At 35.8% G+C, this 26,432-nt stretch overlaps 1 protein-coding gene across 5 annotated transcripts in view; it reads left to right on the top strand.

The window, feature by feature from the left end:
• Window positions 1–26,432, top strand: part of LOC126825382 (uncharacterized) — a 92,068-nt gene that overhangs the window by 46,312 nt on the left and 19,324 nt on the right. For all 5 annotated transcript variants that reach the window (XR_007681936.2, XM_050554994.1, XM_050554996.2 and 2 more), the window contains 2 exons: window positions 1,250–1,342; window positions 16,382–16,606. Coding sequence is in view for 4 of the 5 variants with exons in the window: in XM_050554994.1 (XP_050410951.1) it covers window positions 1,250–1,342; window positions 16,382–16,606 (318 nt within the window). In the remaining variant the exon portion in view is untranslated. The remainder of the gene's footprint in view (window positions 1–1,249; window positions 1,343–16,381; window positions 16,607–26,432) is intronic.

Below are 26,432 nucleotides of genomic sequence, written 5' to 3'. Positions count from 1 at the left end.
ACCTTGTCTAACACCACAGTCCTTGGACTTGGAGTTGGATTCTCGATAACTTTTGCTTCATTTATTGAAGTTCACGCTTCAACCACGAAAATATATCAGAGAAAAATTATTAATCCTAATAAGTTTACCCTAGCCATAGGGTAATACAGTATTATATACCCTAGACTACTTTCTTTGTGCAACAATTGAAAAACGAGGATCACATATAGGAATTTCGGCATCGGACCGGAATATTGGCGTATCACTGAAAAAATATTCTATCACACCTAGTTAAATCTGACAGGCTTCCCACATCTAGGACTATCTATGATCGACTGCAGTATTAATTTACTAGCTGGCCTAGTTGCTATGGTTACATCAGTCATTTCTATTGCTAGATTTTGAAAGCGTGTCGGTTTCACCATAGAACTATACACAGTTTTAACGTTGAAGGTAACATAACTGCTATATTTTGATCGACATAATGATATTATTAAAATTGCACTTGCTCCGAACAAAGAGAAGCGTGTTTTGACATCGCCTCATTGACATCGCTGTGTTCAGACCATTCTGCGTGTTGCCTCGCTTGGAAATTTAAAAAAAAAAATGACACATGCTTCCTGATTTATTGTTTGTGCTATTAGTACATCCCCAAACAACGCAATTGACCATGTTTGTGCTTAGAGTTAAACAAAATGACGGGATGCAGTGCTTAGTTGCAATAGCCTTCTATAGGGAAATTTACAATGTCTGTCGTCTTTAACGTCACTCACGGAAAAAATCAAAACAAGGCTGCAGATATGCATAAATGTCAATTCGGGTTTTGTTGGTATATTTTTCTTTTGTAAAAATATTAAGAATGACTTTTAAAATTTCGCAGTGTTAAATGTATTCTAATATTAACGCATTTTTCATATTAAAACAACTTTTTGCGATAGTATTCTCCTTTAACATTGCCAGACACAGGACCATTTACGAGTTTTATCATTAAACTCATTCTCATTCGGTTTGTCTCTCAATTGCCTTTCCCATTTTCTGGTCATAAGCCTAGTCGGTGCAGAAAAGTGGGACATTTCACTTCTTTTGTCTTACAACTTACAGCATTCAATTAAGTTAAGCTCATTCTCATACTTATCTCATATTTAACATAATTATTTTGTTCGTACATTGGTAGAGCTGCATATATAGACAAGACAGATACAATAATTTAATTCTATTCTGTCCCTTATGTGAATGAATGAAATATTACTCTATCGATTACAATTTCTAGCCTAGAAGAGGTAGAAGACGTGGTAACAGACGTAATCCTCGATCATATGGCACAGGCTTTTACTCTCCTGTTGGTGATGGTAATGATTATGAGGTATTATTCAGCATTTTATCCATTTTCTCGAATATGTATCGAAATTGTAGCACTAATATTTCTTGAACTCTTTTTAATTGATTTGACACAACCCTTAACAGGCCATTTCCCATGCACTTTACTTTGCTGCACATAATTTGCTTCTGAATGTTCAAAGTCAAATTGATGGTGGGGGTAACTGTTCCAGCAACCAGATTTTTACAACTATATTGCTTACTTTTTATACGCCCACATTGAAATGTGATATAATTCAATTAATAAAATACAATATAAAAAAACAGGCGCCCTTGATCACTTCAAAATATCTTGTGGATTCTCTAGGGGCTAAAAATAATATCCGATTGATTTTAACCCGTTAAGTGTGACGTTTTTAAAACGTTAACTACCCCCTATTGTGCAATTAATTTGACGAAGTGACGAAGAACAATGTACTATGTTCTAAGAATAGGCTGGGGGAAATACCTCCAAGGCGGGCCTGACAAGGACAGCTGTCTAGTCCTTCGGATGAGATGGAAAACCGAGGTCCCGTGTATACAAGAATGCATGTAAAAGATCCCTTGGCAGTTGGAATTCGATATAAGAGTAGGCGATGGTGCCGCTGCCCGAGCAAAATTTCCCTCATAGCACACTGTATGGCGTATGCCTGTCTTCATTAGCCCAGAGCAGAACAGTAGGACGTTAAACCCCATTTCATTTCATTTCATTTCACCTCCAAGGCGTTATATTACGCCCTACACACAGTGAGTGGCAGTTCTCCAGGACGTAATATAACGTCCTACACATGCTGCGATCGTGGGGGAATTCCCAAAAGATTCCCCCAAGTGACGAACTATGTTCTAAGAATAGGTTGGGGAAAATACCTCTAAGGCGTTATATTACGCCCTACACACCGTTAGTGGCAGTTGTCCAGGACATTATATAACGACCTACGCACTTAACGGGTTAAATTTATACCCAGTATTTAAGGTCATGTAACGAAGAAGCCTATTGATTTTCAGCAATTTTGAATAATTACTGCCAGAGTTATGGCCCTTGATCACTTCAAAAAGTCTTGTAGACACTCTAGAGGCTAAAGTGATGTCGGATTAACTTTAGATTTATACACAGTGTTTAAGGTCATGAAACAAAGAAGCCTATTAATTTTCAATGATTTCCGATAATTACTGCCAGATTTATGGCCCTTATCACTTTGAAAAATCTTGTGGATGCTTTAGAGGCTAAAGTTAATATCCGATTGACTTTAAATTTATACGCAGTGTTTGAGGTCATGAGTGAAGAAGCCTATTAATTTTCAATGATTTCCGATAATTACTGCCAAAGTTATTGCCCTTGATCAATAACTAAAGTTATCATCTGATTGACTTTAGATTGATACACAGAGTTTTTATACGCCCACATTTTTATGTGGATTTATATTGTTGTTGCCCCTGTCCGTCCTTAATTTGTTTGTGGACACTCTAGAGGTCACAATTTTTATCCGATTTTGACGAAACTTGTAATATAGGTCCATCTCCCAAAGATCTTGGTTCTTTTCGATATTGGCATGTATCGTACCATAACTTCATGGATAATGGTGGCCCCTGATTGTACGAAAAATCACGTTTTTAGCTTGTGGACACTCTAGAGGTCACAATTTTGATCCGATTTTGATGAAACTTGAAATTTAATGTTTATAACCCAAATATCTTTTTTCCTTTCGATATTCACGCATTTCGGTTGGTAACTTACTGTATTATGGCCCCTGATTGTACGAAAAATCACGTTTTTAGCTTGTGGTCCCTCTAGAGGTCACAATTTTTATCCGATTTAAAAAAAAAACATTTTAGTATATCACCATTACACCCTAATGATGGTTGAGTTCAAATTTCGTGAAAATTGGACAAAAAATGCCGGATATAAACTGGCCGCCCCCCTGTAATCAAATAGTATAAAATATGGTATATTTAGGTTGTGGATCCTCTGGAGGTCACAATTTTCATCCGATTTTGATGAAACTTGGAATGGATGTTTATATCCCAAAGATCTTGGTTCCTTATGATATTCCTGCATATTGAATCATAACTTCCTGAATTATGGCCCCTGATTTTATGAAAAATCATGCTTTTAGCTTGTGGTCCCTATAGAGGTCACAATTTTTATCTGATTTAAAAATATAATACAGTTATACACTTATATTGTTTGGTTTCGAATTTCATGACAATCAGACAAAAACTGACGGACATAATGGCTGCTATTGTATGCAAATAGTGTAAAAATATGGTATATCAAGGTTGTGGACCCTCTAGAGGTCATACTTTTAATCCGATTTGGATGAAACTTTAAATATACATGTATGTTTTTATCATAAAGATCTTGGTACCTTTTGATAATCACACATATCCGAACGCAATTTCCTAGATAATGTACCCTGATTGGTCGTAAAATCACAACTTTAGCCCGCTGACAGACCGATTTTTTTTGACAGAAATTCTTTGAAATTGAACAATACTTTGTGATCGCACAATACTTTGTGATTATTTAAAGCATTTTAGTTCCAGTCCGCGCAATAATAATAACTTCAGTCAGAATAACTTACTAAGCACACAGTAGTTCTACCGGTATAAGCTTCCGGTACTAAGAGTAAAAATAACTTTTCTAAAATTAACGAGTACTGTCGAATGACAACATTCCTTACCAAAGATACCGTAATTTTTTTTCTCTATGTATTTTGTGAAAATATGTCTTCCGTTTATTGTCATTCACGGCTTTTTATTGTTTAATGATAAATAAACAGCAATAAACACTTTTATAAACTCCCAAGTGTTCATTTCACGAAGATTGCAAACGTCGTAATAATATATAGCGTTTTTACATCACGTGTCTTCTCGCTCACTTTTCCACACGACCGGTGGTACTGTTTCACGAATTATGTATACCCACACTTTGATTTTCCAAAGGAATCATTGATTTTCTGATCAAAATATACTTTATGTAGGCAGAAATGTGAAAAATGCTAACTATATTGAGAGGTACCAGTAGACTGAATGACATTGTGTCATAGTGGTCCGTAAATCGCATGATCTGAAAAACAGCCATTTATTTGACTTAGTTAGAATAGGCATTTTTTGAGACATCACTGATACTGTATAGTTTAATTTAGTATTCTTGTATTGTAATATTTCATTTTCAATACGGCATACACTTAAATGAGCAAAAACAAGTTTGCAAGGGTAAATTGAACCCGTAGCTATAAAAACGACCGATTGAACAACACAAACTTTTTCTGATATTTTTTTTCCTTTTTATCCCTCCATTTATGGTTGTTGCTGTCTATTACAATTATAACATCCAATAGATTATTGATGATATAGAGAATCTCCTACAATTCTTTTCTGATAACAACGAGGCTCTGCCAAGTTTTTTTTACTTTATCAACGAGTGTTGATATTTTTTGATATCAAAAAAGACGAGTAGGAGATTTTATTTATCACCCAATCCTTTCTTACGTGCACAAATAAATAAATATAATTCTTTGCTATAGACTTCACTTTTACCGAACCTGATTACATTACGGCGTAGTGATACATCAGTTTTTGACAGCAATTCAACCATTGCAAAGTCCTTTATATTGACCCAGTGTTTCCATCAAAGTCAATGAAATAAAAATAATTCATTTTTAATAAGGAGATGTCGCAGTAGATTATGAAATTTATCACACAAGCGATGTCTACTGTAGAATGTATTATTGGGTGATAAATTATGGATAGGTATTGGAACATTTGGATGCTTAAATATTTGTTACTTTGTTATTAAGCTTTCATATTTCATATTATTATTATTATTAACATTTATAGAGCGCTATCTTCCACAAAAGGTGTTCAGATGCGCTGTACAATACAATTCAATAAAATATGTAATAAAAATAAATATACATATAGGAAAACTAAATAAATCTATAGAAGTAAAACATAACATATGAAAGCTTATTGTTTCTGTTAAGATTATTAAGCTTTCATATGTATTACATATGAAAGCTTATTGTTTTTGTTAAGATTATTATTATTTTTTTTTTTTGTGTGTACTTTCTGCAAATCGTGTTTCGCAGAATCTAACCATAGGATCTTTCTGAAACTTTGACCTACCCCCCCCCCCCCCCACACACACACACAAAAATGGGAAGCGAACGTTGATTAAATATATTTTCAAATTGTTTTTCGAATCCGAAAATCACCGAATTTTACGAATGAATGCATTTGACCTACATTGCTGTAACTTTGTAACTATTTGACTTCTTTTTTCTTTGGGTACCTTGAAACATTTACTTAAAATCTGCAATTTCAGATTTTCGAATTTTGAAAATTTGTCACTGTAATTTTGAACCGGAAGTTGAGATCAACTTGACAACTTCTTTAATAATTGCACGATTTTCATGAAATTTAGTATGTAAGTAGATCTTGCAGATGCGACATGAAAAATGTCATGTGAAATTTTCTAAATTATCTCCCCTTGATGAAATAAATGATCAAAGTTTTCTAAAAAAATCGACGAAATATAGGTCAGATTGCCTTTAAAAAAAATTTCTGTACTAGCTACGACACTACTGATTCGTACACAAAAAATGGAGTTTGTAGACCAATCCGGAAGTGCCACCATCTTGAAATGTGAAATATTGCTAAGGCTTTTTTGATATTTTACTTACAGACAAGGGAATTATATTTTCCGAATCCTTTAAACATGCATTATGCAAGAGCTAAATCTGATTATTGCAAGTCTTAATTAATGGCTTCAGATGTTATAGAAATTATAAATTAGATCTTTATTTAAACAACAAGACCAAAATCAAATCTGTAGACCCACAGATGGCTCGGCTACAGCTCGGATTTAAATAGGATTTCACTAATTGATTAAATCAAATAAGGGCTAACCTGATGAAAATACGTCAGTTAGATCGAGGCTAAATGATAGAGTGTACTTAGCGAGGCCGCTGTAAAGCGTTTCCGTATGCCATTGAAAACTTTACTTGATAATCGAGATATGTAGGTGGAGTTAACGCCTGTCAATCAAACGATCGGCGAAGGTGAAGACGCATTTCGCTACCATTTCTAGTCAAATATTACAACGATGATAACTATGTTCAGAATAAAGTAATTTGACTGAATTTTTCAATATATTCTTCTTTCATCATCTACTTTTGAACTGTTATAGCAAGAATGGCCAACTCTCTATAAAAATCTCCCATAATGTATCTTTAAGGAAAGCCCATAAAATGTAGGAATTAGAATTTTGATTTCTGGCAAATAATGGACGCCATTTTGAATTGAAAATGAAAATTAGTGAAAAAACCACATTAATGGGCTTGAAAACATACACAATTGGTCGTGGCTTAGAGAATCTGTCTCCTATTATTACCGAAATTAATACATTTCAGGATAGCGTCACATCCCTACTTTCGTGCACACCAACTTGACACTCACCGGGTACCTGGCCTATGATCCCAAGCACAAATTTTAGGGCCCAACCCATGGGGGGCAAGCGGGGGCCATTTTCCCGGGGGTACATAAAGTTAAACAAAAAATAGAGATGGAACTAGGTGTTCGATTTTAATTTTGAGGCCATTTTGGATGCCCCGAGGTCGGAAATGGGGGGGTAGCTGAAGTTTCGAAGAGATAGGACCATGGAAATGAAAACAATAGGCCATAGTTTGGAGAATATGTCTCCTATTTCGAAAATGAATACATTTCTGGATAGCCGGATCAGGGTCCAATTTATGGTATTTGAAAATGTCACAATTTCGAATTTTGCCTGTGACGTTTTTCGTGCCGACAGAGTTGTTTACGAGTGAAAAATCGCATTAATTTCGCGAGTTTTTGATCGATTTTAATTGTTTTTTTTTATCTTGTAGAGATTCTTTATATGACCCTTGACATGTGACAGGAAATGATTGTGAATATGAAAGCTTTCATATCTGCTTAGCAGATCTAGTTATTATTTTTTTTGTGTGTGTTTTCTGCAAATCAGATTTCTCAGAATCTAACCATAGGATGTTTCTGAAACTTTGACCTACCCCCACAAAAAATGGGTGGTGAGTATTGTTTAATTTTAAGAATTCGAAATCACCGATGCGACTTGAAAGATGTCATTAGAAACTTTCCAACTTATCTCCCCTTGGAGAAATTAAGGGTCAAAATTTTCAAAAAAATTGACGAAATATAGGTCAAATCATCTTGAATTATTTTTTCTGTACTAGCTACTACACTACTGATTCGTACACAAAAAATGAAGTTTGTAGCTCAATCTTGAAATGAGAAATATGCCTAATGCTTTTTTGATATTTTACTTACAGACACGGGAGTTTTATTTTCTGAATCCTTGAAGGAATGCCTAAAAAACATTCAGAGCAGAATTATAATTTAGGCCAGGTTATAGTCACCATTTTGAATTATATATGAAAAATAGTGAAAAATCTACATTAACGGGTTTGTAAATAAACAGAATAGACTGTAGTTTGTTGAATTCGTTTCCTATTTGTGAAATTAATACATTTCGGGGTAGCCTGGCTCATGATCAAATGTTTGGTATTTGAATATTTCAAACTGTCGAATTTCGCCTTTGACATTTTCTGTGCCGACAAAGTTGTTTTCGAGTGACAAATTCCGAATAACAGCTTGAAAATAATCAAAATAGGCCGCGGTTTCGTGATTTCGTCTCATATTTAGTAAATTAATACATTTCTGGTTAGCCTCGTTCCAAGAATGGGCTGTGGCTTTGGAATCAATAGATTTTCAAAACGTTTTACTTATCCGAAATCGCCAAAATTTACTGATGATAAAATTGACCTACAAAGCTGTAACTTTGTGACTATTTGATCTATTTTACTAATTCTTTTTTCTTTGAGTACCTTAAAACATTTACTTCAGATCTGCTATTTCCGATTTTTGAAATTCATATATTACGCCATTGACATCTTATCCTGGAAGTAAAACCAACATGGCAACTTCTTGAATATTAGTACGATTTTCATGAAATTGAGAATGTAAGTAGATCTGGTTGATCCAACTTCAACGATGTCATTAAAAATGTTCTAAGTTATCTCCCCTTGGAGATTTTTTTTCTATACTAAGATTGAACCGGAAGTGCCACCATCTTGAAACGTGAAAAATCCCTCAGGCTTTTGCAATATTTTACTTACAGACATGGGAGTTACATTTTCTGAATCCTTGAAGGAATGCCTAAAAAAGTTCAGAACAGAATTTTGATTTCGGTCAACTGATAGTCTCCATTTTGAATTGAATATGAAGAACAGTAAAAAATCCACATTAACGGAAATGAAATGAAATGGGTTTTTTACGTCCTACTGTTCTGCTCCTATACTGGGCTAATGAAGACGGGCATATACCATACAGTGTACTATGAGGGAAATTTTGCCCGGGCAGCGACACTATCGCCTACTCTTATATCAAATTCCAACTGCCAAGGGATCTTTTACGTGCATTCCAATGTTTATACGGGACCTTGGTTTTTCGTCTCATCCGAAGGACTAGACAGCTGTCCTTGTCAGGTCCTCCGTCCTGCATCACTGACAAGGGGAAACCACGTCGGAAAATCGAGAGGGAACTTTCTCGGTCAATGCAGGGATCAAACACCCGACCTCCAGGCTAGCGAGCCAGCGCCTTACCCAACTAGCCACCGTGGCTCCCCACATTAACGGACGTGAAAATAACACAATAGGCCGTAATATGTTCAGTGCATCTCTTATTTCTGAAATTGATACATTTCAGGATAGCCCGAGATCAGGGTAAAATATTTGGTATTCGAAAATTTCAAAATTTCGAATTTCGACTTTGACCTTTTATGTGCCGACAAAGTTGTTTACAGGACAATTTATGTCTTTAATTTTCAAAATTTACATATTTAACCCAAATATTTGAACAACTGAGGTCAATCTTTTCCGTTCAAAGTTATCTCATTTATTTTTTCGATATTTTTCTTCCTTTTTTTATATCTTTCTCGCCATTTTCATTTCATTTTCTCATCCATCCTGTTTTTAAACGGCTTGATCCATTTTTCTGAAACTTCTGGAATGGGAAGTCATTCCGATTACAGCAACCCAAGCCTCTGTTATTTTCCTTTAGTTTTCAGCTGATTTTTTTTTGCCTGGGTGCAATGTTTCTCACTATATTTTGACTTGTAACTTAGCGAGTTTATCACCAATTTTAATAATTATTTTTTCTTGTTCGTTTTTCTTTTAAGATAGTTGATATAATCCATGTCACATGACGATGAATATGAAAGCTTTCATATCTGCATGGGACAGTAGCAGATCTAGTTATTTTTATGTTTAGTCATTAAAATAAATTAAAAACAAAACAACCTTATTTTTATATTCAGGGAAGGTATATTTTTCTGTAGGGCTAGGAAATTTTGTCATAACATCTGCCCATGGGCTAGTGGTTCAAAAGTGAAATTGTGCACCCCTGATTTCTACCACTTCAAGAGTTTTTAACGTTCCCGACATTGTTAAATTACGTTTTTCGTCAAAAAATGTTGAACAAAGACATGTTTTTCTCAATGCCCTTGACAAGACAATTTCTGTCTGACACGCATGCGTGGCCATATCAATTAAATACAAAACTAAATACTCAAATGCGGCTTATCAAACAGGTTCTTGCTGTGGTTGACTTTAGTCGACCGTGACCATTTAGCTGTATAACGTTGTGGTGACTATAGTCGACAATGACCGGTTAAGGGTTAAAACATATCTTTATATTCCAAAAATCTCAGTCCCTTTTGAAATTTGCGCATTTCAGACCATAACTTTCTGGATTATGGCCCCTGATTGTAGTAAAAGTCATTTTTGTTTTTAGCATGTTCGGTATCCATCTCTTGCAAAATGTGGGTGTATCCTGCCTAGCAGCTGCTGGTTTGGTTTTTTTGTTAACAATATTTTATTATACGCCCACATTTTCATGAAATGAAGAAGCCTATTGAATTTCAACAATTTCTGTTTATTACGTCTAGAGTTATGGCCTTTGTTTCACTTTAAATTTATACACAGTGTTTAAGGTCATGAGACGAAGAAGTCTATTCATTTTCAGAGATTTTCGATAATTACTGCCAGAGTTATGGCCCTTGATCACTTTGAAAATCTTGTGACTCTCTAGAGGCTAAAGTTATCATCCGATTGACTTTAAATTTATACACAGTGTTTAAGGTCATGAGACGATCAAGTAAAAATATGCGACAACACTTGTTGACTGCCCGGACGATTTAGCTGCTGTGGGCGTATGTTTCATTGCCTGGCAACCTATCTTTTAGCTTGTGGGCCCTCTGGAGGTCACAATCATTATCCCATTTTAAAAACAGTTTGATTATATCACCATTACACCGTAATGAAGGTTGACTTCAAATTTCGTGAAAATCGGACCAAAACTGCAGGACAAAATGGCCACAGCTTGTACATGAATAGTGTAAAAATATGATACATCAAGGTTGTGGACCCTGTAGAGGTCACAATTTTGATCCGATTTTGATGAAACTTGAAATGCATGTCTGTAACCTAAAGATCTTGGTTGCTCTCGATATCCACGCACATCGGATCGTAACTTCCAGAATTATGTCCCCTGATTGTACAAAAAATCGCGTTTTAAGTTTGTGGTCCCTCTAGAGGTCACAATTATTATCTGATTTAAAAAAAAACTGTTCGAATACATCACCATTACACCGTAATGTTGGTAGAGTTCGAATTTTGTGAAAATTGAATGAAAACTGCCAGACAAAATGGCCGCCCCTCTAGAAGTAACAATTTTGATCCGATTTTGATGAAACTTGTTATACAGTAGAATGAATGTGTATTAAGCTGCCACCCAGGGAATTTTCACGACTGACCACTTAACGGTAGTGGCCTCTTAATAAAATCTCAGTGTTTTTGTGCTGACATCAGTATATATTACGCTTGGATACATTGGAAGCAAACATCAATACTTGCATCGGTAAATTTGGCCGTCGCTGAATCATGCTTGGAACAAAAATTATTTACTCAAATCTTGAACATAACTTCTGTAAACTTGTCATTTTGTACCAACCTTCGATACTACTGTCTAGTGTCTACCATTGAGATGCATTCAATATTATTTATCCGTTTTTGTGAAGAAAATCGATGAATGAATTAATTTTATTTAATCAAAAAAGCACATGAACAAAAAACCATCGCTGATTTTGTCACCGATTTACAGGGGGTGTAACTCTGTATATAATATTATAGGAGGCGCTAATACGTTTGTTTAACAACAAAGTGGCAATGGAAAAGAGATACTAGATGATCGTAACAAAACTCGGCTTTGCGCTACTGGCTTTGTCGGTACTTTTAGTTTATTCAATCAGTATCAAATAATGTTTCGTTACGGTACATATGAAAGCAATGATCAGGTTAGTCGTTTAATAAAACAAAAGATTAAAGATACATTATGGGAGATAAGATAAAGAGATGGCAGTTCTCATTATAATAGTTAAAAACTAAATAGTGTAAGGGTAATTTACTGAAAATTTCAGTCAAATTGATCCACTATGAGCCGAGAAAGAAGCGGGTGAAATTTTTGCATAGTCTCGGTCATCATTACTAAAATCATTAATATAAACAGTATAGTCTCGATTATCCACTTTTATTGATTTAATTATCAATAGCTGTTAGCGGCATATAGGAATCTAATCCAGCCAACATCGAAGGCTAGCCTTGACATCGAGAGTTTATTATGGTCTGGATAAGTTAATTAATGTCTAATTGATAATTTAGATAACATTTCAGGCCTAAAGAAAGACTTGTAATAAGCAGATTTTGCTCTTGCATAATGCATGTTTAATTAACAGATAATCCCGATTTATTGTTATTTTCACAGTTCGTTTTACCTGATCAGTGGGGGCCAGTTAATTAACTAATACTCACAGGATTAGTGGGGATGTTACGAAGAACGACAAAATGGTATCATTCAACAATGGCCGTTGAATGGGCGATGTTTTGTTGAATAAAGAGATATAACAATAGAATTTTTACGGGGGAATTTATTGTGACCGCTTACAAGGAGATGTCGCTGAATAGGAGTGGCTGCTCATATAGATTCTACTGTATATCTTTATAACCCAAAGATCTTGATTCCTGTCAATATTCGTGCATATCGGATCGTAACTTCCTGAATTATGGCCCTTGATTGTTCGAAAAATCGCTTTTTGTTTAGCTTGTTCTCTATCCATCTCTTGCAAAATGTGGGCGTATCCTGCCTGGCAGCCGCTGGTTTAGATAGGTAAAATAAAGTAGCCTATTGAATTTCATCAATTTCTGTTAATTCCTTCTAGAGTTATGGCCCTTGTTTCACTTTGTTACGCCTTGTGAATGCTCTAAGGACAAAAGTTACCATCCTGTTTGTATGAAATTTATATGCATCAGCAAAACGAAGAAGCATTTTTTGTCAATTACTTCTAGAGTTATGGCCATTGTTTTACTTCGTTGAAGCTTGTCATTGTCAGAACGACAAAAGTTGTCATCAGATCTGTATGAAATTTGTATGCATTATTTATATTAGTAAAACGAAAAAGTCTGTTGAATTTTAACCATTTCTGTAAATTTTAACCATTTCTGTAAATTTTAACCATTTTTGTAAATTTTAACCATTTCTGTAAATTACTTCCAGAGTTAAGGCCATTGTTGCAGTTTTTATACGCCCACATTGAAATGTGGTCGTATATTGTCGTCGCCCCCAGTCCGTCGGTCCGGCGTCCACATTTGCTTGTGGACGCTCTAGAGGCTAAAGTTAATATCCGATTGACTTTAAATTTATATACAGTGTTAAGGCCATGAGACGAAGAAGCCTATTGATTTTCACTGATTTCTGATAATTACTGCCAGAGTTATGGCCCTTGATCACTTCAAAAAATCTTGTGGACGCTCTAGAGGCTAAAGTTAATATCCGATTGACGTTAAATTTATACACAGTGTTTAAGGTCATGAGGCGAAGAAGCCTATTGATTTTCAGCGATTTCCGATAATTACTGCCAGAGTTATGGCCCTTGATCACTTTGAAAAATCTTGTGGACGCTCTGGAGGATAACGTTAATATCCGATTGACTTTAAATTTATACACAGTGTTTAAGGTCATGAGACGAAGAAGTCTATTCATTTTCAGCGATTTTCGATAATTACTGCCAGAGTTAGAAAAACCTTGTGAATGCTCTAGGGGCTAAAGTTATCATCCGATTGACTTCAGATAGATACACAGAGTTTAAGGTCTTGATACGAACAAGTAAATTTTTATGACTTGGAACAGCTAAATCCATGATATTAAAAGTTTTGTATACTAAGCGTTAGCATGGGTCAGAACTTTATAAAAACCAAACAAATTCTAATGGTTTTCTGATAATTACTTCATGAGTTGTTCCTCTTAATCAGATTTTAGTGTATTATAAATGTTTCATTACCGAAAAAAGTAAAAATATGCGACAACACTTGTTGACTGCCCGGATGATTTAGCTGCTGTGAGCGTATGTTTCGTTGCCTGACAACCTATCTTTAGAACCTTGTGAACCCTCAAAAGACAAAAATTATAATTTCATCTGTATGAAATTGTCTTGTAAATGTCTCCACTTACCTACAAAAGAATAAATATGCGACAACCCTTGTCAACTACTCGGACGACTTGGCTGCTGTGGGATTATGTTTCACTGCCTGGCAACCTTTCTTTATATATGACCGCTGGCAACGATCTTGGGATCTTGCAGACACAATTAAATTTAGGAGACTGGCCAAACTCCTATAGAACCAACAGGAGGGATGAGGTTGTTTTGTGTCGCTCTTACATTGGTCATACTTTTTTAACTTACATTTTCATATTAAAGCAAGATCCTCAACCAGAATGTGAACACTGTCATGTTCCTTTGACAGTTAAGCACATTTTGATTTTATTAGAGGTAACCAGTATATGTTAATAACCGGCCAATTGCCTACACATGAACATAAACAGTTCATATAGGCGGCTTATCTGACGGCCCCATTTCACTCGCAAAGAGATAAACTGTCAAAAGTGAAAATAGACGTTTTTGATATTTGTCTTAATAATGTGTAATTGCTCCACCAATCCTCAGACATTCTGCAATTCATCGTGGCATGCTCCTAATCAACCGTCCAATCACGATTTGGGGCAATCTGACCCACTCCTCTTGCAGTGCCACAACCAATTCTTGCGTGTTGTCGGTTGACGTTGACATCGACGAACTCGTCTCCTGATCATGTCCTAGACATGCTCTGTAAGGGAAAAGTCAGGACTCATGGCTGGCCAAGGCATATGGACAATATGGTGACGCGGGCGCTGGGCACAGGCATTATCATCTTGAAAGATGAAACATCGACCTGCACGATGAGCAAAGGGTAGAACTATCGGTGCCAGGATGTGGTCACAGTAGAACACACCAGTGACCCTTCCTTGAACAATATGCAAGTCCGTTCTGCCAGTCATAGTGATTCCTCCCCACACCATAAGAGACCCACGTTAGCATGATGCTCATTTACACACCTCCAAAAACGCGAGTACGCCTATCGGTGAAATCCAGAGTAAATCTGGACTCATCTAAGAACATTACACACGCCCATCGACGGTTACCCCAATTTCTACGCTGCCTACACCATTAACGCCTGTTGGCCATGTGCTGGCGCGTTAATGGAGGCACAACACGCATGCAAATGGGCTGCATGTAGCCAATTTCTAATCGTTCGGGTTGTAACTCGAATTCCTGTAACTTGGTACAAGTTTACAGATAGCTGATTGGCCGTTTGTCCTCGATTTTGCAGGACCCGTGTACGAATGTATCAATCCTGGGCTTCTGTAGTGGCTCTAGGACGACCTGAACGAGGTCTATCATCAACATTGTGTGTTTGTTGACAGTCTGCTGATTACAGATTGTGACACATTAAGCATGTTGGTTACTGATCGCTGTGTAGAACCCATTTGAAGCATGTCAATTGCACGTAGACGTTCATCATGTTGAAGACATCTCATTGCAAATTAAAGGTAACACACTAAAGCAATGATACGCTAAACAGTAAATCTTATGCAAGAACCGATAGGAAAGCAAACATGGATAGGATAAACCAGCACGCAGCAGTTTTCATCAACCCTTCCTTGAAATGTCAAATTTGACTATGAACCCCTCCCACATTATGGTGCTTTTGCGCGTCGCCCGTGCAGCTCAGTGATTCTTTTGGGGCGATAAGTTCTTCATCTGTGAACATACTCTCAAAGCATGTCAAGTGTCCATGACTATTTATCATATCACAACCTGCATAGGTATTTGCATTTCAATATCCCCTACTTTTTTTGAAGAGTATATAATAAAGTGTTAGACTTTATAAAAGAGACAGCTTTTTATTTTAAATTTTAATTGTATATCATTTTTATGTATCTATTTTAATATGTGTATGCTTAAACTTAAAAGGTCACAATATTTATTTTTAAACTTTAGAAGTGTGATAATTGTTTTTATATTTAAGTATATAAATAGTCCTTGAGTGGCATTTAGCGATTGAGCACATTAAAAAACACAAAACAATTTATATGGAAAACAATCACTGGTTTATACACTTATAGCACAATGTTTTGACAAGTCGTCGGTGAATTGTCAAAACGGTGTGTATCTCAGGAAATTAGTCAAATACACTTTTTTGCATTTTTAAATCTCCCAATTAATATGCACATTTCTGTCTAAGCTGTGTATCTCTGCACCAATGAATTAGAACTGTTCTGGGTATCATGTGTCCAAATGTTGTATCTTGATCTGTGGAAATTTTGAAATGCAAAAGGTTCTAATTCATAATCTTTAGAAATTCTTAGATTAGACACTTCACCGACGAAGTATTCTCTTATCGTTTTCAAGTACAAATGATAATTAATAAACTAAAAGGTAATATTTATGAACATATTTACCTTCTAGTTTACTAAGTTGAGTAACACACTTAACTGCCTCATCTCTAGTTGTGAATGTGGCAACTTATAATTTACACATTTCTTTGTTCATTTTTAGACATTATTACAACTAGCTGAAGAGTTAGGAGATGTGCAACAGAAAGGTATTTGTGATGGAAAGATTAATAGATTACCTGTTAAACAGTATAAAACTTCAGATAAATCTTCCACAGATCCTGAAGATTGTTCTATATGCATGTGTGAATATGAAGAAGATGAGAATCTTCGTATTTTACCATGTTTTCATAGATTTCATGCTAGATGTGTTGATAAGTGGTTACAAGTAAGTATAGTTTTTTTTATAGTATATCAAGTGGATAGTATACAATAATGTGCATAATGCAGAGAAACTCCTGAATATTGTCCATGTTAGTAGAGGACTTCTGTCAATGCATCACATATAATAATTTATGTCTTAAGTACAGTTAACCTATGTTAGAAGCCATAAACCATCAATATTCAGTCACTAATTACCTCAATGTTATGATAAATTATAAAATTAACTGCAAAATAAATTTGGTCAGCAGGACAAGCATTAGAAATATATACACGAAATAATTGTTATTTTCTGCAAATTCCATTTGAGCCATATTTGCATAGACATTGAGTAAATGTATCTTTTTTTGTAAAATTGGATGGCATTCAATGACCTAATACATGTATTATGTAAATTTCTGTTAAGCTTCGTTAAGTTATTTTTATGAAAAAAAAATATTCCAATAGTTCTAATTATTCACCATTACCTTAAAAATACATTGTCATGAAAGTATTTATCGGGTGGTTATTTCCAATAAAAGTATGCCAAATTTGGTATATGGACAGTATAGATGCCCAATTATTCTTAATAGAAAAATACTGGATTACCCGAAAAACACCCATGTGACAAACACTGAGCAAAACTGTCAGTGTATCACTAACTGGCAATCTGACTAACTTACTAACAAACTAGAATCATTGCAACTTGACGTACCAAGGACTATATGTGGTGCTGTTAGGAGGACCAGCCATAGACTTTTATATGAGGAAACCGGTTTTATCACACTACAGGAGAGGCGAAGGCGTCATAAACTTATATACTCTTCTACAAAATTATGAATCATCTTACATCACCATATCTTCACGAACTGATATTCCCGGAAAAGCCATATAACCTTCGTAACAAATCTAATTTAACAGAGTACTTTTGTAGAACATCTTTATTTTCGAAATCATATATACCGTCTACGATTAAGGAATAGAACCGACTGTCTGACTTTATAAAATCATCTTCCTCTATCAGTATATTTAAAAGTAAATTGAAACAATTTGACACACAAGCGCCATCATACTTTATTTCAGGAAAAAGAAAAAATCAGATTTTACATTGTCGACTTCGCCTTTCCTGTATTGACTTAAATGGTCATAAGTTCTTAAGGCACATCTCAGACAGCCCTGTATGCGCTTGCGGTCATGATTTTGAAGATACCGAACATAACCATTTAACCTGTTGTCTACATTCTGATGCACGTAAACATTCAATTTTTACCTTACCCCAAAACGTGATTTCAATACAGACATTATTAAAAGGCACTGACGATATTATTATTTCAAGTATTATCTTTAAACAAGTCCATAGATTTCTAGACATCTCCGGAAGGTTTAAATAAAAAATTTATCCAGTAGCTAAAAATATGAATACGGCAAACCTGAAATCGTAAATATGTACATAGTCCCCCCCCCCCCTTTTTTTGTTCATTTTATTCTTATACTATTTAGATTGATTTTATCATAACATGGTTATATAGTCTTTTTGTAAAACTGGCAATCCGATGGGTGGGGTGGGGGTGGATGGCCGAATGGCTGAATGTTTAGCGCGCGCTGTATCATAAGACCTGTCATTGAGTCAACTGGTGTGGTTTCGAATCCCCAGTTGTATGTGACAAGGAGTAGGGTCGTCTGTCCAACCTCGTGGGTTTTCTCTGGGTCCTTCGGTTTCCTCCCACTGCTAAAGACCCGTACGCGCAAGCGAATTATTGAAAGAAAATTAAACCATATGTTAGTCCCGAAATGACCTAGTTTGTGTCGAATGGACGTTAAACCCAATCTCTCTCTCTCTCTCTCTTTCTCTCTCTCTCGCAATCCGAGGGCTTCTCTGATGGCTTATGGTATGCTAGCTTGACCGAGGGAGCGGTTGTTATTTCTTGATCGAATGGTTAGGCGGATTTGGGAACACTGAGGGATGTAAACATATAACAGACTCTGCAATTAAACGGCAGAAAAAGAAGTTCACAGAAAATAATTTAAGAATTTACTTAGACCTCAATATGTATGGTATATGGCCAGTAAGTAATGACAAATACATTCTGAACAATGAACCCTTCCGCAATCGAGTTTTGAGAGGGATTTGAATCAAATTTTTGATGGATTAATCAGTTTGAATATGTTTCTGTCCCCCGCCTTTCGAAGAAAGCGGGGGACTATTGAAATTGGTCTGTCTGTCTGTCTGTCTGTCCGGACGTCCGTCTGTCCATCCGTCTGTCTGTCCATCACACTTTTTTGGACACAATAACTCTCCTTCTAATTGAGCTAGAATGTTCAAACTTGGTGTAGGTGTTTATTAGGTCAATGCCATGATGGAGTTCAAAGATGAACATTTTCTGCTTAGGGTAATTAAGTGTGAGTGAGGACAGTTGGTGTATAGTTTTATTATACGCCCACATTGAAATGTGGTCGTATATTGTCGTCGCCCCCGTCCGTCCCCCCCCGTCCGTCCGTCTGTCGGTCCGTCGTCCACAATTTCTTGTGAACGTACTCTACAGACTACATTTATCATCTGATTGTTTTGAAATTGATATATGTTGTTTGCATTAGTGAGATGAAGAAGCCTATTTAATTTCAATAACTTCCGTTAATTTCTTCTGGAGTTATGGCCCTTGTTTCACTTTGTTGAATCTTGTGAACACTTGAACGTCAAAAGTTATCACCCAATCTGTATGAAATTCATATGCATCATTTAGATTAGTGCAATGAAGAAGCCTATTGAATGTCAGCAATTTCCGTCAATTACTTCTAGAGTTATGGCCCTTAATTTACTTTGTTGAACCTTGTGAACGTTCGAACGACAAAAGTTATCATCCGATCAGTATGAAATTTATATGCAGAGTTATGGCCCCATTTTTAGAACCTTGTGAACCCTCAAACGATGAAAATTATAATGTCATCTGTATGAAATTGTCTATTAAATGCCCCTAATTACCTACAAAAGAATTTAGCTGCTGTGGGCGTATGTTTTGTTGCCTGGCAACCTATCTTTTGAATTTTCAGATATCCTCTCACAGTCTCACATAACAACATTTGGTCTCCGAAGGAATTGTTACACTACAAGATGCATAGTGTGTAGAACTGGTGTCAGAGCTTTTAATAACGGGCTTCTGCGTTAGAATATCCTTCAAGCAAGTAGAAAAGCTTAATTGCGGTTACTATTCATGGAAACTCGTTAGAAATATACGTGTTGTCAGTAGTCGCTTAAACCCGTCAGTACTTGCATTGTACGTCAGTATTTTTTATAAATGTTCAGTAATAATCACAAGGTGAGTATTTAAGTCAATTGATTAGAATTCCTTACCTGTGTCGGTATACAAAAATAACGTGACTAATTAAACAAACATGAGTTTATCCGAACATATCACTAGTCAGACGAGTGCGGAAGAAATTGGAAAAAGCGTGACTAATTAAGAAACCGTCAGTATTTAGGCTACAGCTTACTACCTGAGTAAAACCGCAAGTTATCTTTGATGTGCGTCAGTAAGTGGAACCGTTGCCAGTAAAGCGTGAAATCGTTAACTATATAAATTTCTGGTGGGTATTGGTACTATAATTGATTATAAGTATCCTGAATAAATTAATTATTATTTATTAATATTCTCGAACTGGAGCAAATTTTTAAAACAATAATGGATGGCAGTGAACAAAGGGACTATTGTCGACGATTTCGATTACCGCCGTAGTTTGCAAAAGACACCGAAGATGGTTAGATAGATCGATCCGATATATATACCTTCATATTTAAATATGAATTTAAATGCTCAGTGGCAAGGCTTGATTCGTCGCACTATTTGTACCGTTCCCATGCAGAATACGGGCAATGTGTATTGTTATTTAATTTACAATTGATATTTATCCTCATTACATGCGGATTGGCACATGTTTTGGGGCAGGCGGCACTTTGATATCTGTATGGATTATTAAATTTGGAATGACAAATAATGGTTAAAAAAAGATCATCAACACCAATCTGTTGTCGCTAATTTTATTGAAACAGATAATATGATAGCAGATAATACACATACATATATACAAGCTGAAATTCTGAGCACTGAAGAATCAAACAATATATATATAACGATGCAAATAGTAATAACATATAATAAGGCATGATATACAATGTTAAAATACAATATGATCGTACGTTACAGAAAAAAATGAATTTCATGCAACGGTGAAATAGTAAAACAATGTACAAGGTTTGATCTTGGGATATCTCTCTTTTGCGAAATTTGAAATTTATGTAGATATCCCGGCCGATTATTTTTTTATTAAAACTAAGGCTTATAGAAATGCACATTGAAAATTATCAAAAAAACCCCACACACATTTATAACTACACATTACATATTCAAAACTGAGACAATTCAAAACACAAAAAGTTACGAACAATATAGCGAAACTTTTGTGAAAATATTTTCAACAAATAGAGCATTTTTATACGCCCACATTTTCATGTGGACGTATTATGCCGTCGCCCCTGTCCGTCCGTCCGTCCACAATTGTTTGTGCACTCTCTACAGGTCACAATTCTTATTCGATTTTGACGAAACTTTAAATATAGGTTTATCCCCAAAAGATCTCGGCTGCTTTCGATATTGGCATGTATCGGATCGAAACTTCATGGATTATGGCCCCTGATTGTACGAAAAATCACGTTTTTAGCTTGTGGACCCTATAGAGGTCACAATTTTTATCCGATTTTGTTGAAACTTGAAATGTAAGTTTATAACCCAAAGATCTCGGTTCCTTTCGATATTTGCGCATATCGGACCGTAACTTCCTGAATTATGGCCCCTGATTGTACGAAAAATCGCGTTTTTAGCTTGTGGACCCTATAGAGGTCATAATTTTTATCCGATTTAAAAAAACGTATTATTATATCACCGTTACACCCTAAGGAAGGCTGAGTTCGAATTTCGTGAAAATCGGCCCAAAATTGACAGAAAAAATGGCCGCCGTTCGTTCTCAAATAGCGTAAAAATACGGTATATCAAGGTTGTGGATCCTATAGAGGTCACAATTTTTATCCGATTTTGTTGAAACTTGAAATGTAAGTTTATAACCGAAAGAACTCGGTTCCTTTCGATATTTGCGCATATCGGACCGTAACTTCCTGAATTATGGCCCCTGATTGTACGAAAAATCGCATTTTTAGCTTGTGGACCCTATACATGTAGAGGTCATAATTTTTATCCGATTTAAAAAAACGTATTATTATTTCACCGTTACACCCTAAGGACGGCTGAGTTCGAATTTCGTGAAAATCGGCCCAAAACTGACAAACAATATGGCCGCCCTTCGTTCTCAAATAGCGTAAAAATATGGTATATCAAGGCTGTGGACTTTATAAGGTCACAATTTTAATCCGATTTTGTTGAAACTTGAAATGTAAGTTTATAACACAAAGATCTTGGTTCCTTTCGATATTTTTGCGCATATCGAATTGTAATTTCCTGAATTATGGCCCTTGATTGTAGGAAAAATCACTTTCTTTTTAGCTTGTTCTCTATCCATCTCTCGAAAATGTGGGCGTATCCTGCCTGGCAGCCGCTGGTTATGTCTTAAAATTTGCCAGGTACATATCCGAAATTTTCGTTTGAGTTCTTCTACAATAGTCACACCGATAAGAAATTTTCTTTTAATGATACAGTTTATCAATATAGTTAATGATTTTACGCTCTACTGACCCAATCAACATTCTTAATCTCTTGAGCACTATAACAGAAAGGTGCTAATTAAGTGGTGAGATTAACAGAATTTATTCCCATAAAAGATCTAATATACAAGACCTACATTACTAATGTATGGACTATTCTCTTTGGTTCTAAATTATAACACCGACAGAAATATTAAACACAAATTAACAAATATATGGTGTGGTTGCTATGTGATTTAGTGTTAGAACATAACGATACCTCAAACGGATATAGCTTGGTCAATTTTACAGTTTAATATCAGTTATCTTTTTGAATATAGCAACCGAACTGCTGTCGCCTTGACACCAAAAGTTTTCCAATATGAACTCTGAATAAGCTCGTGCACGCTTGTAATGTATGAAAGGAATTGCTCCTTTGACCGAGATTGCCGACTCCGTGCTCTACACGGACTATTCGTGAAACGATAAGACGCGAAGTCTGAAATAGTCGGGTTGACATTTGAATTATATGGTTTGTTTTTTTGTTTTTTTTATCAGGAATCGGGTTTGTATATTTGACAGAATTTATTAGCTGAACGGTACAGAGGTGTAACTTGATCACTTCTACATAAATTGTATCATTATATTCTAAAAAAGACATCCAGGCTTGTAAGCGAGTTGTTCGGATCTTACGAGTCATTCTCACAAAATTAACGATAAGGTATATGTGACCCCTTCCCCCCCCCCCCCCCCCATAGCATACTGAGTCGCAATGAGGAAATTTTGAAAATTGAGTTATTGTTATTTTTTCACATTCGCCAGCTCATTACCTTCAATTTGATGTATAGTTTGTTTGAATTGGGCAAAAATTGACTGAGCTGTGTCCATTAGAAACTACCCAACTCAAAAAAGTAAGTTTTGAGAAAAAGCAAGTCAAAGATTTGGTATGTTCCGAAACAAAATCTCATAGCAACCAGGCCATTTATTTGCTGTTTTGTCGATGAATATATCTTTCCATGGGTTTTCAGGGGTGCTGAAGACGAAAATTGTAGTAAAGATTTAATCCGACGATTTCCGCAATTTATTTGATATTTTGTCCTTTGATGTTTTTTATTTAGGATTTCAAGGGTGCTGACGACGGAAATCGTGGTAAATGCACTCCTTTCGTAACGAAACCTCCACAACACATACGGCATAATATTCACATGATAGTGTTATATTGAAGAACAATCTATACATTAGTAGTCTTTTGTGCATATGTATATTATAAGTTAATCTCAATAATTAATTAGCACATTAGTGCTAGCTAGTGGTCAGGAGATTAAGATTGTTGATTGGATAATCATCAAAAAAGCCGCCACAGCTGTACGCGTGTTCATTTAAAGGGATAATCCCGATAATATATGGAGAATAAAACTGTTTAATTTTGTTTAAAAATCCTTAATATCCTCTACCAAAGGGCTGAGCAACTAACTCAATATTTGTGATAAATTTTCAAATAACTGAAACCCGTCAGTCTTCATCTGGAAATGGAGACCGGTGTCCCAATCTGTATTATGCGGTGTCTAGATAAAACCAGGCATTTTTTGTATAAAAATAATGTGTAGGTGAAATTTACCTTTCATTATCAAGTACAGCATTTGGGCCATTCACTGTATAGATCTCTCAATGAACGGGAATCGATTATCTGGTCTCCCAACGAAAAAAATGACCCAAAATCTTAAAAGGGTTACGTGTCCGAATAAGCAGTTTTGAAGGTCACGTCCAAACGACTCAATATTTTGAGCTGAAATTTTGAGATACAGTCAACACACCATTCGTCTATATTTTTGCGTTGAAATTTCATACATATTCATACTTTTATTTTTGAGACTCTGTTCAAATAAGGGATAGTCCGTTTAACGTGTGAATTAAAATAAGATTATGTGTGTACGATAGGTCTATTATTATTTTCAGGTACCGTGACGTTATCAAAATATGAGTCCCTTAGAAATATCAATTTCATAGTCAAGAAATGCTTACGTTCACTTTCATGCATTTTGGCTTTGATGTAAATATCAACATTATTCAGAGGATACTCAATGGCAGACTCGAGTATCGTCGCATTTCGGTTCGTTGATCGTTCGCATTTTTAAACAATAATATCCAAGATGCATTCCATACTTTGCATGCCGTATGAAGAAGCGACAGTAAACGAACTTCAGCTTTCAATAAAATTCTTTTCTGCATGGGAAACCCGTTGTAAGAACGAGAACGATACAAATAGTGCGACAAATCAAACCTTGCCACTGAGCATTTAAATTCATATTTAAATATGACGGTATTTATATTAGATCGATCTATCTAACCATCTTTGGTGTCTTTTGCAAACTACGGCGGTAATCAAAATCGTCGACAATAGTCCCTTTGTTCACTGCCATATAGGTGGGGGTTTCACTCAGGTAGTAAGCGGTAGCGGTAGCGCACGTGTCTGACTAGTGATATGTTCGGAGAAACTCACGTTTGTTTAATTAGTCACGTTATTTTTGTATACTGACACAAGTAAGGAATACTAACCAATTGACTTAAATACTCACCTTATGATTATTACTGACCATTTATAGGAATACCGACGTAAGGTGCATGTACTGACGGGTTTAAGCCACTACTGACAACACGTATATTTCTCACGAGTTTCCATGAATAGTAACCACAATTAATCATTTCTACTCTTTTGAATGATATTCTAACGCAGAGGCCAGTTACTCAATACTCAGAGCTTAGTTCTACACACTATGCATGTTACCGTGTTAGTGAGCAGAAATTGGCTGGTGTATCTGTTATCACTCGTCACTTCAGTCAGTTATATAGAAGGATATAAAAGCAAAAGGAAAACACAAGTAATCCTTCTATATATAAGTGACGAGTGATAACAGATACACGAGCGAATTTCTGCTCACTAACAATTCCTTTGGAGACCAAATGTTGTTATGTGAGACTGTGAGAGGGTATCTGAAAATTCAAAAGATAGGTTGCCAGGCAACAAAACATACGCCCACAGCAGCTAAATCGCCCGAGCAGTCGACAAGGGTTGTCGCATATTTATTCTTTTGTGGGTAAGTTAAATTCAATTACTTTTTATACGCCCACATTGAAATTTGGTCGTATATTGTTGTCGCCCTCATCCATCCACATTTGCTTGTGGACGCTTTAGAGGCTAAAGTTACTATCTGATTGACTTTAGATTTATACAAAGTGGTTAACTCTTAAGCAACCCACGGCGACTTTTGTCGACACCAATAACGTTACCGTTAAGTGCCCGTGACGACTTTTGTCGAGAAAACCAGTTAATTGAATGCTACGTTCCTAGTGTAATGAGAGTTACTTCCCTTATAAACAGACGGCTTTTTCTCATTTGTTTACGTCCCGTTTGACAGTTAAAAATCTTACTGTTGCTTCTTACAAACTTATAATAAAACGGTGTTATGTCTAGGCCTATACGACAACATTCTCCTAAAGACGGATTGCCATCCTTATTGAATGACAGTGATTCAGATTTATCATTTTGCATTAGAACGTGATAGAAGTAGGCTTAATCAACAAATTTGAATTACTTAAATAAGCTGAAATTAAAAGATAGCCATGATGAATAATTTTTAGTTCACAACAGTCAACCCAAAAAAAAGAAATAACTATTATATACATGAAATGTCAAAATTAATTTTTTGTATGAAATTCATATTAATGAAAATGGCATTAAATTTAGATTATTTCATCCATTTACATGAAGGGTCTATCTACAGTTGTTTTTTATATGCCCACATTTTCATGAGGACGTATATTGTCGTCACCCCTGTCCGTCCAGATGTCTGTCCGTCAGTCCACAATTGTTTGTGGACACTCTACAGGTCACAATTCTTATCCGATTTTGACGGAACTTGAAGTATAGGTTTATGGCCTATAGGTTATGGCCGTAACATCCTGGTTATGGTCCCTAATTGTCCTCCGCCTTTCGAAGAAAGCAGGGGACTATTAAAATAGGTTCGTCCGTCTGACTGTGTTAGCATGCACGCGCTGCATCATACGGTCTGTCATTGAATCAACTGGCAGGGTTTCGAATCCCCGGTTGTACGTGACAAGGAGTAGGGTTGCGCTGTATCATACGGTCTGTCATTGACTCAACTGGCGG

The sequence above is a fragment of the Patella vulgata genome, chromosome 6 (genome assembly GCF_932274485.2).
Source record: "Patella vulgata chromosome 6, xgPatVulg1.2, whole genome shotgun sequence".
Classification (NCBI taxonomy): domain Eukaryota; kingdom Metazoa; phylum Mollusca; class Gastropoda; family Patellidae; genus Patella; species Patella vulgata.
This window is presented reverse-complemented; position numbering and strand designations above follow the sequence as displayed.